The sequence below is a fragment of the Rhinoderma darwinii genome, chromosome 5 (genome assembly GCF_050947455.1).
Source record: "Rhinoderma darwinii isolate aRhiDar2 chromosome 5, aRhiDar2.hap1, whole genome shotgun sequence".
NCBI classification, from domain to species: domain Eukaryota; kingdom Metazoa; phylum Chordata; class Amphibia; order Anura; family Rhinodermatidae; genus Rhinoderma; species Rhinoderma darwinii.
The window spans coordinates 301,635,665-301,649,538 of NC_134691.1; the positions used below are offsets into that span (position 1 = coordinate 301,635,665).

The 13,874-nt window shown below is 41.2% G+C and overlaps 1 protein-coding gene across 8 annotated transcripts in view; it reads right to left on the reverse strand.

Moving 5' to 3' along the window:
* Positions 1 to 13,874, reverse strand: part of KMT2C (lysine methyltransferase 2C) — a 219,778-nt gene that overhangs the window by 58,058 nt on the left and 147,846 nt on the right. For 6 of the 8 annotated variants that reach the window (XM_075827356.1, XM_075827361.1, XM_075827362.1 and 3 more), the window contains 9 exons: positions 13,758 to 13,867; positions 11,355 to 11,408; positions 7,333 to 7,545; positions 5,681 to 5,809; positions 4,903 to 5,019; positions 2,227 to 2,357; positions 1,396 to 1,573; positions 425 to 529; positions 101 to 148 (listed from right to left, as the gene is read on the reverse strand). In XM_075827356.1, coding sequence (XP_075683471.1) covers positions 101 to 148; positions 425 to 529; positions 1,396 to 1,573; positions 2,227 to 2,357; positions 4,903 to 5,019; positions 5,681 to 5,809; positions 7,333 to 7,545; positions 11,355 to 11,408; positions 13,758 to 13,867 — 1,085 coding nt within the window. The remainder of the gene's footprint in view (positions 1 to 100; positions 149 to 424; positions 530 to 1,395; positions 1,574 to 2,226; positions 2,358 to 4,902; positions 5,020 to 5,680; positions 5,810 to 7,332; positions 7,546 to 11,354; positions 11,409 to 13,757; positions 13,868 to 13,874) is intronic. The other 2 variants (XM_075827357.1, XM_075827360.1) reach the window with 2 other exon arrangements.

Below are 13,874 nucleotides of genomic sequence, written 5' to 3' on the forward strand. Positions count from 1 at the left end.
AAAAATAAAAAAAAAGAACGTTTATTGCATGCATACACAGTGCTAGAAGGAAAGGATGGACTATGAACTACCTAGCTACTAGACTTTGTGGTTATCTTACCAAAAGGAGAGGAGGAATTCTCGACCTGGAAAGTGCATAAATCAAGACCTACAGGACCCAAACCAGATAAAATGGATGATTATAACAAAGAAAAAGAGTGGAAGCAAATGAGTCAAGCAGCATGCTGAAAATACCGAGTCAAATGAGAACATGAAACATGCGAGCAACAGCCAGCTGATCCAAGCAAATCAAGTAAAAAAAAAAACAACAACATTCATATGGGTACATTCTAGGTAGTTAAATGCATCTATGGACTGGTCGAATATTAAAATACATGTAGAAATCAGTATCAGACTATGAGGAGTAGAGCATCCGAAGACATACCAGTGTGACTTGCAGACTTTGCAAGATCATCTGAAAATATTCCAAAAATATCATCATCTGTATTCAGCACCTCAGATAGTTCAGCTAAAGGATCATGAGATCCACCTAAAAACAAATTTTAAAAATTAAAATTATATCTTTTTTAACAGCATTCTGAACTCTCAAGCGGCACTGCAGCTCGACATATAGGAGCCATGCTGACAAACTCCTTCATGCCCCAATTATACAAATATATTAGCACTTGGGAAGTTCTTTGCCTTTAGGAACACAACCGTAAGAGGCTACACTGCCCGGTCATCAAAAGTTAAACCAAAATGTGCAGTGACTAGACAAACTTCTGCCACCTGTGAGCCATATGACTACGCTCATACCCATAAAGTGATTGTCAACCTTAAACACCAGCTCCCCATAGTGGCGGCTGCCATTATAGGGAGTAGATTTGATCGCTTTACACTAAATCAGAGCTCCGACCATTATAAAGATTTATTATGAAATTAAACTGCACCGAATTTTGCACCTAAAAAGGACAAGGTGTTAAAAAGGTAAGCATTTACTCCATCCCAAGTAATCCCCTGTTATGTCAGATATCTGGATCAGAAGATCACATCAGTGGATTTTGTAAGCTCAATTTCACAAAAATGTAAAAAAAATAAAAAAAATAGAAAGCACTTGAACTTTCAGAAACAATATTCTGACAAATCGCCAGAAGTGATTTCCAGTAACTCAAAACAGGGTCAATTTACTCTCTAGCGTGTTGCATCCCCTTCGTTCTGGAAATCACTGTTGGTCTGAGGTTGCGCATATCAATAATGTGATCTTCTGTTACGTTTCTATGACACTGCCTTATTTTTCCTTCCCAAAGTTTTAATGCAGTGCCCCATGTCAGTTTTGCCTTGGTCCTAAAACACAAACAATCCCTAGTTGTCAATTTCAGCCATAGAGAAATGTATCTCTACTTTGCCTTATCTTACCATCTACATTTTTGGAGGGTGTTGCTGCTGAACTGAGCAGAGGGTCTGAAGATGGATCCAGAAAAGTGGCGTTTAGATTTGCCTTGTACAAAATTGGAGCAGCACCCCCAGAAAAGTTCCCAATGCTCAGTTTGTTTTGTTTACTGGTATCCAGAAGATTTCTGCCAAAAAAAGCTTCCTATGTAAAAAAAACACACAAAAAAAAAATCTTAATAGCTAAGATGCAGTTTCACAAATATATAGGAAAAAAATGCTTTTTGGGAAGTTCCCCAATTTATACATATATCAGAGGAATATCTTCCTTTACAAAAAGGTGTTTGTTCTTACGATAGCGTAGGCAAGCTGCAGTGAAAAGAAGCTGCGTATCAGAATGACAGTGAGGACTGCCTGTTTTATAGCCTGTGATTTAAGCTCCATAGGCAGATTGCAAGTCATCTTAGAACTAAGCCTATATTATGCAGAACCTTAACATCAAACGGACTTGCAAGTCATCACCATTCCGGCAGGTTTGCGTTTTTCCGATGGAATCAATAACGTAGTCTTCTGCGCTATTGATTCCGTCATTAAAACGGAAACCTTCTGCAATGGTGAAGAACGGAAACCATTAGCAATGTTTCCGTCATCATTGATCTCAATGGTGACGGAAACGGAAGCTGTGGTTTCAGTTTGACTTTCCGTTGCGGGGTTCACCCGACGGAATCCTCCAACGGAACGCCAACGCTGATGTGAACAGGCCCTAATACAACTGCTAATAGAATTAACAAATTGATTACCATAAATTAGTTTTTTCTATTTACAGTTCTGGCGTACAATAACACATGCAGCAACTACCTGTAGATATGCAGGAAAAATTTCTTCTAACTTGTTTTTCTTTTTCCGGTAGCGTTTCTTTACTTTCTCTGGGTTATCTGATCCAATGATGCATTCATCTACAGGAGTTTCTGGCTGAGGTTCGATCCAACCTAAGAGTAAACAAGAACAGTACTTATGGGACAGAAGGAGCGCTGAAAAAGTAAATAAAAATTCTGTCATTTTCAAATTTTCTGGATGTTGCATTTTTTTCCCACTGTACAAAAGAACAGTGGGGGGTGGGAGGGGAGCGAACAAGCTTGGGATCAACAGAGCCTAAATGTCATTACTACCTAAAAAGTAATGGATAATAAATAAAGTGTGCAATTTGGGGGGGGGGATCCCCAAAATGTCTCCAAAGTTTTACCCATTCAGGACCAAGTGCTTCGGATGCCTAAACGTACACAGGAAAAGGTCACCGTTCGGAATGGCAGATTATTTTTTTTTATTTGTACTTTGTCAAAATATTTTTTCAAGCACAGATGGGTCTTTAATGTGGCACCAAGGCAGAAACTGTATATTTAAATTTTTTAAGATGGGGAAAATGGGACATATAGGGCAAAAATGCACATTTTCTTCATTTATTCCTTTTGTAATTTATCTTAAAGAGGCTCTGTCACCAAGTTAGAAGTGCCCTATCTTGTACATAATGTGATCCACGCTGTAATGTAGGTAACAGCAGTGTCTTTTTATTTAGAGCGATTTTAGCTTTATGCTAATGACTTTCTTAATAGACAACTGGGCATGTTTTTACTTTTGACCAAGTGGGCATTGTGGAGAGAAGTGTATGACGCTGACCAATCAGCGTCATACACTTCCCCCCATTCATTTACTCTGAACATCGTGCTCCTGCATTGTTCACTATGTGCATCACATACACACACACATTAACATTACTGAAGTGTCTTGACAGTAAATAGACATCACTTCCAGCCAGGACGGGATGTCTATTCACAATCCCAACACTTCGGGTAACGTTTGTGTGTCACTTACTCACAAAGCATATCGAGATCACGCTGTGCTGTCATTTACAGCTAGATCTCGTGCAATCATGCTTGCTGTGCTGTAAATCATACACAAACGTTACCGAAGTGTCGGGATTGTGAATAGACATCCTGTCCTGGCTGGAAGTGATGTCTATTTACTGTTAAGACACTTCAGTAACGTTAATGTGTGTGTATGTGTCTGCACATAGTGAACAACGAATGATCACTATGTGCTGTGTAAATGAATGGGGAGAAGTGTACGACGCCGATTGGTCACGGATTGGTCAGCGTCATACACTCCTCTGTACAACGCCCACTTGGTCAATAGTAAAAACACGCCCAGTTGTCTATTAAGAAAGTAATTAGCATAAAGCTAAAATCGCTCATAACTTTAAAGAAAAAACACTGCTGTAATCTACATTACAGCGCCGATCACTTTATGTACAAGATAGGGCACTTATAATGTGGTGACAGAGCCTCTTTAAGAAGATTAACCGGATAAATATACGGCACAAAATAATCCCTGCTCTTTCTCGTGTATAACGCCACCAAATGTGTACTTTGACCCACCGATATCATCTCTATAATAGCGGAGGTGGTCACCATTTTTTTCTACTGCGTATCCTGCCATTTGGTGGTATGTGGGATCTGTAAATATGGGCACAAAATTTTAATTGTAGGCATCAAAGCACATAGTGCCAAGGCTAGGGGAGAAAAGACTTACGGGCAATAATTGGTGCGGATTTGATATGACCGATTCTGTGATATAGATGCATTATTATACGCGTCCATGTAAAATGCATCCATGTCACAGAAAATAGTCCCCGACTGTGTGAGTGACCTCAGGGAGGTATTTAAAAAAAATTATTAATTTCCCAGTCATTTTTTTTTTTAGTCTTTTTATTATTAACTTTTTTACTTTATTCTTTTATATTTTTTAACTTCTTTTTTTTCCGGTGTCTGGAGAAAGCTCAGATAACATGGTGTGTTATCCCAGCATTCCTCTGTATGCAGAACGCAGATAATCATGATCCGATGCCTGCAAGCCATTAGATCAGCTGGGAGGACACCCATCATGTCCTCTCAGAATGCTCCTCTCCCACATTAGACAGTTGGAAGCCACGGCAATGGCCAGAATTCAGGAAGGAAGCTTTGGCGCTGTGTTTAGCATATTTTATGACAGGGAGCTGATGATTTCAGCTCCGTCACTTCAAGCGGATCAGGTTGGCACAGCGTCAGCCAGATCTGTTAAATGATAGAGCGCTATGCAGTGCAATTTGCCATTAAACAGGGTAACTTTATTCACATCACTGCAGCAGGAGGTCTATACTGCATCGATGTAAAACGTAAACAGCCATAAAGGGGTTGTCCTATCACAGACATTGGTTGCATATCACAAAGCCACTAATGTTCGATTGGCAAGGGTCCAACCGCTGTGAACCCCCCTTATCATTACAATAAAGAAGTGGCAGAAAAGTTTAGCGCCACTCTCTCCCGTCAGCTCCGCTTGTGTTTTTCCAGGATGCCGCATGGACGGCCATTGACTACGCAAAATAACCTCTATGGATAATCTGTTAATATGTAACAAATTAATATTTAATAGTAACATTTAACAAGTTGTTTCAGGAAATAAAACTTATAAAGAGCATACTTTAAAGCTAAAGGTAAATACCGTCTTTACCAGGCAGGAGTTCAGAAACGGAGCCAGAAGAATCTTTTCTAGATAAAGACCGCTTAGATTTTCCCTGACCTGTTCGACTTCTTTGACGCACCATGAATCCCCCAATACCTAAGATGATAACGATTACCATTCTGTCAAACATTGCATACAATACCCTCTCTAGTACATGCCAGGACTAATATTACCATCAGGGACATGGGTCACAGATTGATTAGGGATTATTTAGTTGACTGATACAGAGATACAGCAGGCTGCTGTCCGATCGGACTATCAGGTTTGTACCACAGATGCTCACCATAACCCTACAGAAACGAATATGAGATTAGGAAAAACATGGCTGCTCGATATTGCATTTAAGCTGCAATACAAAACATAGCAAAGGGCAACAGTGCTGCTATTTCTGGAAATAAGTAGCTGTGTTTTTCTAATCTCGCACAACCCCGAATGTCATTTAACATTATATGTGGTACTGTTCCTACTAGGTGCTATATGGACAATTATTGCGGCCCTTTTTTTTTTTTTTTTTTTTTTTTTTTTATAGCTGCAGGTAAATGGTCTATACAAAAAAAAATATTTACCAGGAGGCTGTTTTATACACACGACCAGCCACCTAACCTTGACAAGGTTCAAGTAAGTAATAAAGCACAAAAAGGATTCAGGGCAACAAGTTCTGATAGTGTTAGCCCAACAAGGTAAACAACCTAATTTTAAGGATAAACATAAAAGAAAAACCAGAAAGTTTTTCACTGCCACAACAGTAATCCTCTACCTGGTCTGTATGGCTTTCGCTTCCTTTTCTTCATTCCATCCATTATTTCGGCCCCTTTAGAGTCCTCATCGATTACTTCCCGTTCTGGACTGGAGTCCGATTTTACATCACAGTCCATGAGATCACCCTCTAGAATACAATTGCAGCATCTGATTATTATCTAAAGACAAACTTGAGGCTCTATAGGCAATATATCAATTTGTGTGGCAGTTACCAGATAATCCTTTCTTATGGGTGGTTTTGTTGCTTGTAGCTTATAATTGTACTGCCCTTGCTCTAATGGAAATTCGTACCCCAGGTACAGACTTCCTGCTGGGCTTGAGCTGCTCATACAAAAGCAGCCAATCTGAACAAGGATATATCATTTTTATGTCGACAACTTAATATTCGTTTTGCAGAGGTAATTAGTTAATGCAATGACCCAACGTTAATGGCAATGCAGCTAGGAATGTCTGATATCGGAGACATTAACATCCACCTTATAAAGTCAACCCAGCTTAACAGCTCTGCATCAGTATCCGTTCCTAAGAGTTAGATGTGTCAATGTACATACTGTTGTTTAACCTCAAGCGATGTACTAAAGTGTTGTAGATGAAGTGTAGTCTAATGAGACTTATCTGATCCATACAAGTATAAAATGGCTCTTTTCAGACGGTTTTACTCAGAAATAATATGATTGCATTTTAGCATCTGTATTACGGCTGCAAGAACCGGACCGCTTGCAGTTCTACTGAATCAAACCTTAGGTCACCATAGTGGTCTATTGAGTAGTGGGCGGCTGTTGTGGCCATAACATGGTCACTGAAATGTGACCATTAGGGAGGTCACCTGAGTTTTTAAATCAAAACATTTTTCCGATCGCAAAAATAATATAAATAGGAGTATCTATAGAAAAATAATAAAAATACGCTTCCCAGGGTGCATATACAATAAGCTACGTTAATGTGCCGACTCATCACAGCAGTGGGGTTCAAACTTTCTTTAAGGCAGGTCCTGGAATGCCCCGGGCACCTTCCTATAAAACCCGAGCCGCATACAGTGTCAGAACGAGAGATTTCTTTTTCACGAGATCTCGTTTTTACACTGTATGCTGCCAAAGTTTTTGAATTCTAGCTGTATACACCTACCTAGATAAATGCAGGTGTATACTGCTATAATCCATCAACTCTGGGAGCATACAGTGTCATAATACATGATCTGTTGCTAACTAGTGAGATCTCGGGTTCTGACACTGTATACAGGTTTTTGGGAAGGTGCGCTGGACATGCCCGGACCAGCCTTACAGGTAAATCAGCTCATTAACATTCTCCTGTAAAGCATTTTTTATTTTAAAATTACCATAAGCTAATTATTTTTTGGGTGGGATTTTTTTGTGTGATAAAAACAGTTAACCTTACCACGATAGGTCCTCTAAAGGGGGTTTCACTGGCTAAAACATTGACGCTTTTATGTCCCCAGTTGAAGTTGGACTGCTTGCTAGCGAAACGCTGCCCGACAACCTTATTTTACTTCAGAAACAGATATAACCAGCGTGGCAGCAGAGGAGGGGGAAATGCAGCCTGGCAGCAGTCAAAACATGCTGTTCCCCATTTTGTACATTTAAACAAATACTACAGTTATATCTCAAATATGACAGTGAAAAGACATCTCACCTCTACTATCATCCATCTCCCCGTCTCGAGAATGTTCTGATTGTGGGTCTGGAGGGGTTTGCAGGACAGCCACGCTGTTCTGGTTGATGATCTTTAATTTCAGCTTTGGTTTTGAACGCCTCCTTCGTGGTACAGTGATTGTAAGACTCTGTAACTGTGAGAGCCCTGACTCTGTTAAACATACTCCATCCTGGGTAAAGGTTTTCAGAATATCTAAACAAAAATAAGAAAGCAGTATGAGGATTTGGATGGAAATCTAGAGATATTAGATATTATTAGGTCATCAGTACATGATCTGTGGGGGTCCGACACCCGGGCCACAGAGTTCAGCTGGTCCAGTGCCTCCGTGCACCGGACGTACAAGCCAGAAGTAGTTCGCTCCAGCCACGGAATAGCGGCCGAGCTGCAGTACTGCAGCTCTGCTCCTATTCAAGTAAACAGGAGTGGACCTGCAGTTCTGCAGCACGGCCGCTATGCTATGTACAGAGCCAACTGCTTCCGGGCTCCATACATAGCATTATGAGCCACAACGTCCGGTGCCCACAGGCCTCCGGAGCGGATAATCGGTGCAGGGTCTGGGTGTCGGACCTGCACAGATGACATACTGATGACCTATCCATTGGATAGGTCATCAGTTGTCAGAAGGTGGACAACCCCTTTAAGTATTCTTAATGGACAAATAACTCCAATGATTTGCCCGTGTAGAGCTGGATAACATAAATGCACTTTAGTTCTCTGCACTGTATTGTATTGGACCAAATCTCCCGAAATGGTGAATGAGGCTAGAATATAATTGTATAGACAAGACCTTAAAGAGACTGTCACTAATTTAGTGACGTCCAATCTTCTAGCTAATCTAATAGACGCTGTCACACTGATAAGCATAGTGAAAATTGTGTCCCAAAACGTTTATTATTTTAAACGTTATAAGCTTTATTCTAAATATGTAAATAAGCCTTTAATAGACAAGTGGGAGGTAACAGCAGTGATTCTCTGGAGGTGGAGCTTCATCACAGCCTCTGAGGCTGTCCTATCAGCATGAAGGTGCTTCACAGTGTGAGAGACTGAGGCTGGAGGGAAGGGGGATCACGTAAAACAGCCATATCTCGGGCTGTGGACCACCTAGAACAGAAAGAGGACATTCTAATCTTTCATAGGACACCAGGATCGCAGTTCTAGCTGTGAAACAACAGGAGATATCACCAGTTAAAAACACAGTCGGGAATAGAAGTCGTATACTATATGATCAGGGGGAGAAGCTGTATGCTGATTGGACAGCATCATACCGAAAACATTACATCGCCCAGAGTGCAAAGAAAGAGTCACCTCCGATTTGGCTATATTTAGAAAAATGCTCATAACTATGCAAAAAATAAAAAACTTTTTTTTAAAACAAATTACATTGTAGTTATCAGCATCATAGCGGCTATTAGATTAGTTAGTAGATCGGGAATTAATAAACTGGTGACAGATGATCTTTAACCCTTTTAGGACCAAGGGTCCTCGATGCCTCAATGACCAGCCCCATTTTTCCAAATCTGACATGTGTCATTTTATGTGGTAATAACTCTAGAATGCTTTTGCCTATCCAAGCGATTCAGAGATTGTTTTCTTGTGATATATTGTACTTTATGTTAGTGGAAAAATTTGGTCAATAAATTCATAGCTTATTTGTGAAAAACGCCAAAATATTAAAATTGTGAACATTTGCAAAAATTATAATTTTCTAACTTTAAATGTAATCTACTTGTAAAACAGATAGGAATACCACACAAAATTGTTGCTAATTAACATCCCCCATATGTCTACTTTATATTTGCATTGTTTTTTTAACATTATTTTATTTTTCTAAGACGTTACAAGGCTTAGCACTTTAGCAGCAATTTCTCACATTTTCAAGAAGATTTCAAAAGGTTATTTTGTCAAGGACCATTTCAGTTCTGAGGTGGCTTTGAGGGCCTTATGTACTAGATAGACCCCATAAATCACCCCATTTTAAAAACGGCACCCCTCAAAGTATTCAAAACAGCATTCAGAAAGTTTATTAACCCTTTAAGCGTTTCACAGGAACTAAAGCAAAGTAGAGGTGAAATTTACAAATTTCATTTTTTTTTTGCGAAATTCATTTGTAATGCATTTTTTTCTGTAACACAGAAGGTTTTACCAGAGAAATGCAACTCAATATTTATTGCCCAGATTCTGCAGTTTTTAGAAATGTCCCACATGTGGCTCTAGTATGATAATGGACTGAAGCACAGGCCTCAGAAGCAAAGGCGCACCTAGTGGATTTTGGGGCCTCCTTTTTTTAGAATATATTTTAGGCACCATGTCCGGTTTGAAGAGGTCTTGCGGGGCAAAAACAGTGGAATCTCCCCAAAAGTGGTTTGGGAAACTACACACCTCAAGGAATTTATCTAGGGGTATAGTTATCATCTTGACCCGACAGGTCTTTTGCTATATTTATTGGAAAATCACTGTGAAAATGAAAATCTACTTTTTTTCTGAAAAAATAATGTAATTTTGACAAGGCATAAAGAATAAAAACCACCCCAAAACTTGTAAAGCTATTTCTCCCGATTACGGCAATACCCCATATGTGGTAATAAACTGCTGTTTGGACCCACGGCAGAGCTCAGAAGGGAAGGAGCGCCATTTGGCTGTTGGAGCGCAGATTTTGCTTACTAGTAGTTGTTTGGGGTTTTGTTGGTATTTCAGTTTATAATGTGCGGGCATATGTAAGCTGGGCAGAGTACATCAGGGCATAATAAGAGGGTATAATAATGGGGTAAATAAATAATTCATAGATGTGTGGCCGGTGTCGCACTGATAAATGGTGCCCAATCTTATCCGCTTTTGGACACTGAACAATTTCGGTCGCAATATTTTGAGCGCCAGAACTTTTTTTAATTTTTTCTCCACTTGAGCCGTGCGAGGGCTTATTTGTTACGATACAATCTATAGTTTTCATTGGTACCATTTTAGGGTACATGTGAGGCTGTTGTATGGCCTCCGGTTTTGCCATGCAACTGACGGCAGCACCTGAAATCGTTCCTCGGGAAAGTTTGTTGTTACAACAAACTTTCCCTGCGATCACATGATCGGGACCTGAACCAATCAGGTCCCGGTCATGACTCCGGGACCAGAGGCAGGGGTTAACAGCGCGATCCGGGTGTCAGCACTACTCTGAGAAACCCGGATCGTGCTTTTAACACCCACTGTGAATTCACGTCGGCGCTGCACAGAGCCCAGCAAGCGCCAACGTGAATTTACAGTGGGCGGTCAGGAAGCGGTTAATGACGGTGATCATATTCTCTGCAGCCGAACCAATCGGTTCAGCTGTCAGAACAGGTTGCTGGGGAGCCGCGGACAGGGACACAGCCGGCATCCGAGCGCTTTTCACAGCGATATGCCGGCTGGAACAGAGATCTGTATATTCACGCCCTGGCTGCACGGGGTATGTGCAAAAAGGACATGAATATACAGATTGTAGGCATGAAAGGGTTAAAGGAGTTTTCCAGGATATAACCCCTTCCCGACATCCGCCGTATGTGCAGCGTACTCCGGGTGGGATGGGGCTGGGGCAGAGGATGGAGCGGGGTCACGGGTTGAGCCCGCTTCATAGAGCGAGTGTGTCGGCTGTGTGTTACAGCCGACACATCCGGGTAACGAGCGGGATCCCGCTTGTTTAACCTGTTAAATGCCGCGGTGAATAGCAGATCTGGCCAAAAATACCGGAAACAATAGCGAAGCATTTCCGATAGAACCCCAGACACCCCAATGGACCCCACTTAAGTCAATGGATTCCGTCAGGTGCCGGTGGTGTCCGCAGTACAACGGAAACCCCGCTTCCAGTATTTTTGTTGTTCTGCTCCGATGGAGCAGCACAACAGAAAAACGAATGCAGACATGAACCTGCCCTTAGCCTTGAAAGTAATTACATCGTTTTTTATTTTTAAAACGAACTGGGAAAAGAAACACGTTAAAGATGATCATAAAAAACTGGACACAGAAGTAATACTTACCATGTTCTCTAATCTTAGGAACAATCTGAGCATCAATCGGTGATTCACACTCTTCTGACAGGAAAGCAATAAGAAAAAGCAATTGAAGCAAACCGATTTAAAACATTTTAAAGGGTTATCTGGGATTTTAAAATTCATGGCCATCCTTACGATAGGCCATCAATATTAGATTGGTGGGGGTCCGACTCCTGGCACCCCGCTGATCAGCTGCTTGAAGGGTAAACAGCCTCTTCATACCTTACATGGATTCCCCTTTCGTTCGTACTTACACACGCCCATTACATTCATAGCGCCTCTGTAAGGTATTGCAGCATTGTACAATGGTATTGCAACATTGTGCGTTCAAGTGAATAGGACAGTGCTGCAATACCTTACATAGCCACTCCGAAAGTAATGGGCGGGTGCAAGTATGAGCGAAAAGGAAATTCATGTAAACAATGAAGAGGCTGCAGTGCTCATACGAGCCCCTTCAAACAGCTGACCAACGAGAGTGCCGAGAGTTGGAGCCTACCAATCTAATATTCATGGTCTATCATAAGGATAGGCCATCAATTCTAAAATCCCAGATAACCCCTTTAATGAACATAACTAACAAATTCATGGTACATAAAAACTATAGCTCAATGAAAGAACAACTGATACAGATAAACCAGCAGATATCCAGAAGTGTCATTATTGGATCCCAAGAAACAATTGCTCCAAAAATACGTGATGAAAACCCCAGCAGAAACATGGGAATAGGTGACATGTGAACATACTCTAACTGATCCAAAAATACTTAATTTTAATGACATCAGTCAGGTTTTTTGAAACAATTAAATTTAAAGCCAATTGGAACATTAATAAATGTGTCGCATCTTACTCCAACTTTCTTTATAATAAGACTGGCATATGAAACGCGTGTCTTCATAAACTACCACCCTTTGTGCTTCCTGTTACTTGCTCTTATTACATATTTTACACATTGCAGCATCAAGCAACTGCTATCTTCCTGAGGCCCCATGCACAGGACCGTAGTTTTTATACGTAATAACGGATAATCTACGGACCCATTCATCTCTATAGGCCACGGACACTTGTCCAGGCCTTAGAAATGTCCGTAAAATATAGAACATGTCCCTTTTCTGTCCACAATTGCGGCACGGACTCGCCAATAGAAGACTATGGGCTAGACTTCTATGAGCACGTGCAAAATTGAGGACGGCTACGGATGTGCATCCGCAGCCGTCCAAATTTGCGGAAGCGTTGCTATGCGGCGGCAGGGTATTCCCCAAGAAAATGGCGCCTGAGCAATTATGTGACCTGTATAAGGGGCCGGGACATGTTGGTGACATTTGTAGTCTTTTTTTCTTTTGCAGATCCATAAATATGGATGCACAACTAACAGTATTTGAGGACAGCGTGCCAAATATGCGGATGACTTGTGGATGACTACGAATCCGTATTTGTGGCTAGTAAAAAATAAGTTAAAAAAATAAGCTCGTGTGCATGGGGCCTTACTCAAACTGTTTTCAAGCCAGTAATTGAGTCAGCTGCATGTTAATTACTTCTCCTTAGGCTAGAATCACACAGGTGTTGCGCATCTCGGACGTGAAAAACTACAGTTTTTCATGTCCGAGGTGCATCCGTGCTCTGCGCTGCGGGACGTGATATCACGCATCCCCCATAGACTAAAATCTATGGAGGGATGCGTGAAGCGTGAAAAAAATAAGACATGTCCTATTTTCTGACAGACCCTTCACACTGTCAGTTGAGTGAACGGCCACATTTAATTATATAGGTCCGTGCGACATGTTCGTCTGAATAAGGCCTTACATAGATATCAGTGGGCGGAGCCACTCCCAGGCTGAGAAAATGACTGGCAATCAAACTATATGTCATGTAGCCTGGCTAACAGAAAACTTGATGGATTTAGCCATTTTATCATCATCCAAGCCCCATCATCACTGGTGTCCTATAAGTACCTGCAGGGGGGAGTAATCATTCTTCCACTATGTAATTTTGTTTTAATACATTTCCTATATGGACTCTTAAGTGCCTCAGGACAGTACTGCTCTGCTGTCATGGTCGGCACAGGCTTCAGCTGCGGCCTCGTAGGGGACATCAGGGGGATCTCTGTAATAGCGCCATTGAGGTAAATTAAAATGGGGGCTTGTAGAGCTCCATGACTGACTAAAAGCTGAATTTTTTGTTTTTGACTGTAGTGACTCTAACATTGTATATAGGATGGGTTTTGAGGGCGTGGGTAATAAGGGGATCCCCACGCATCTATTTTGACTGAGGATAACAAATTTCCCTGTGGCTCCCACAGCGCGGTTAGCGGACGACCCCTCTGTTATACATAATAAGTGTCTCATATTTACGATTCGCATAAGTAACGTAGCCAGTAAATATGAATAATACCATGAGCTGGTATTCCAAATGGCTTGCACATAGCACAATCAAATCCACTGTCTGCTGCACTCTCAACTTCTGCCTCTGTATTTAGGCTCTGGCAGGTACCATGTGACCACCTGAAGA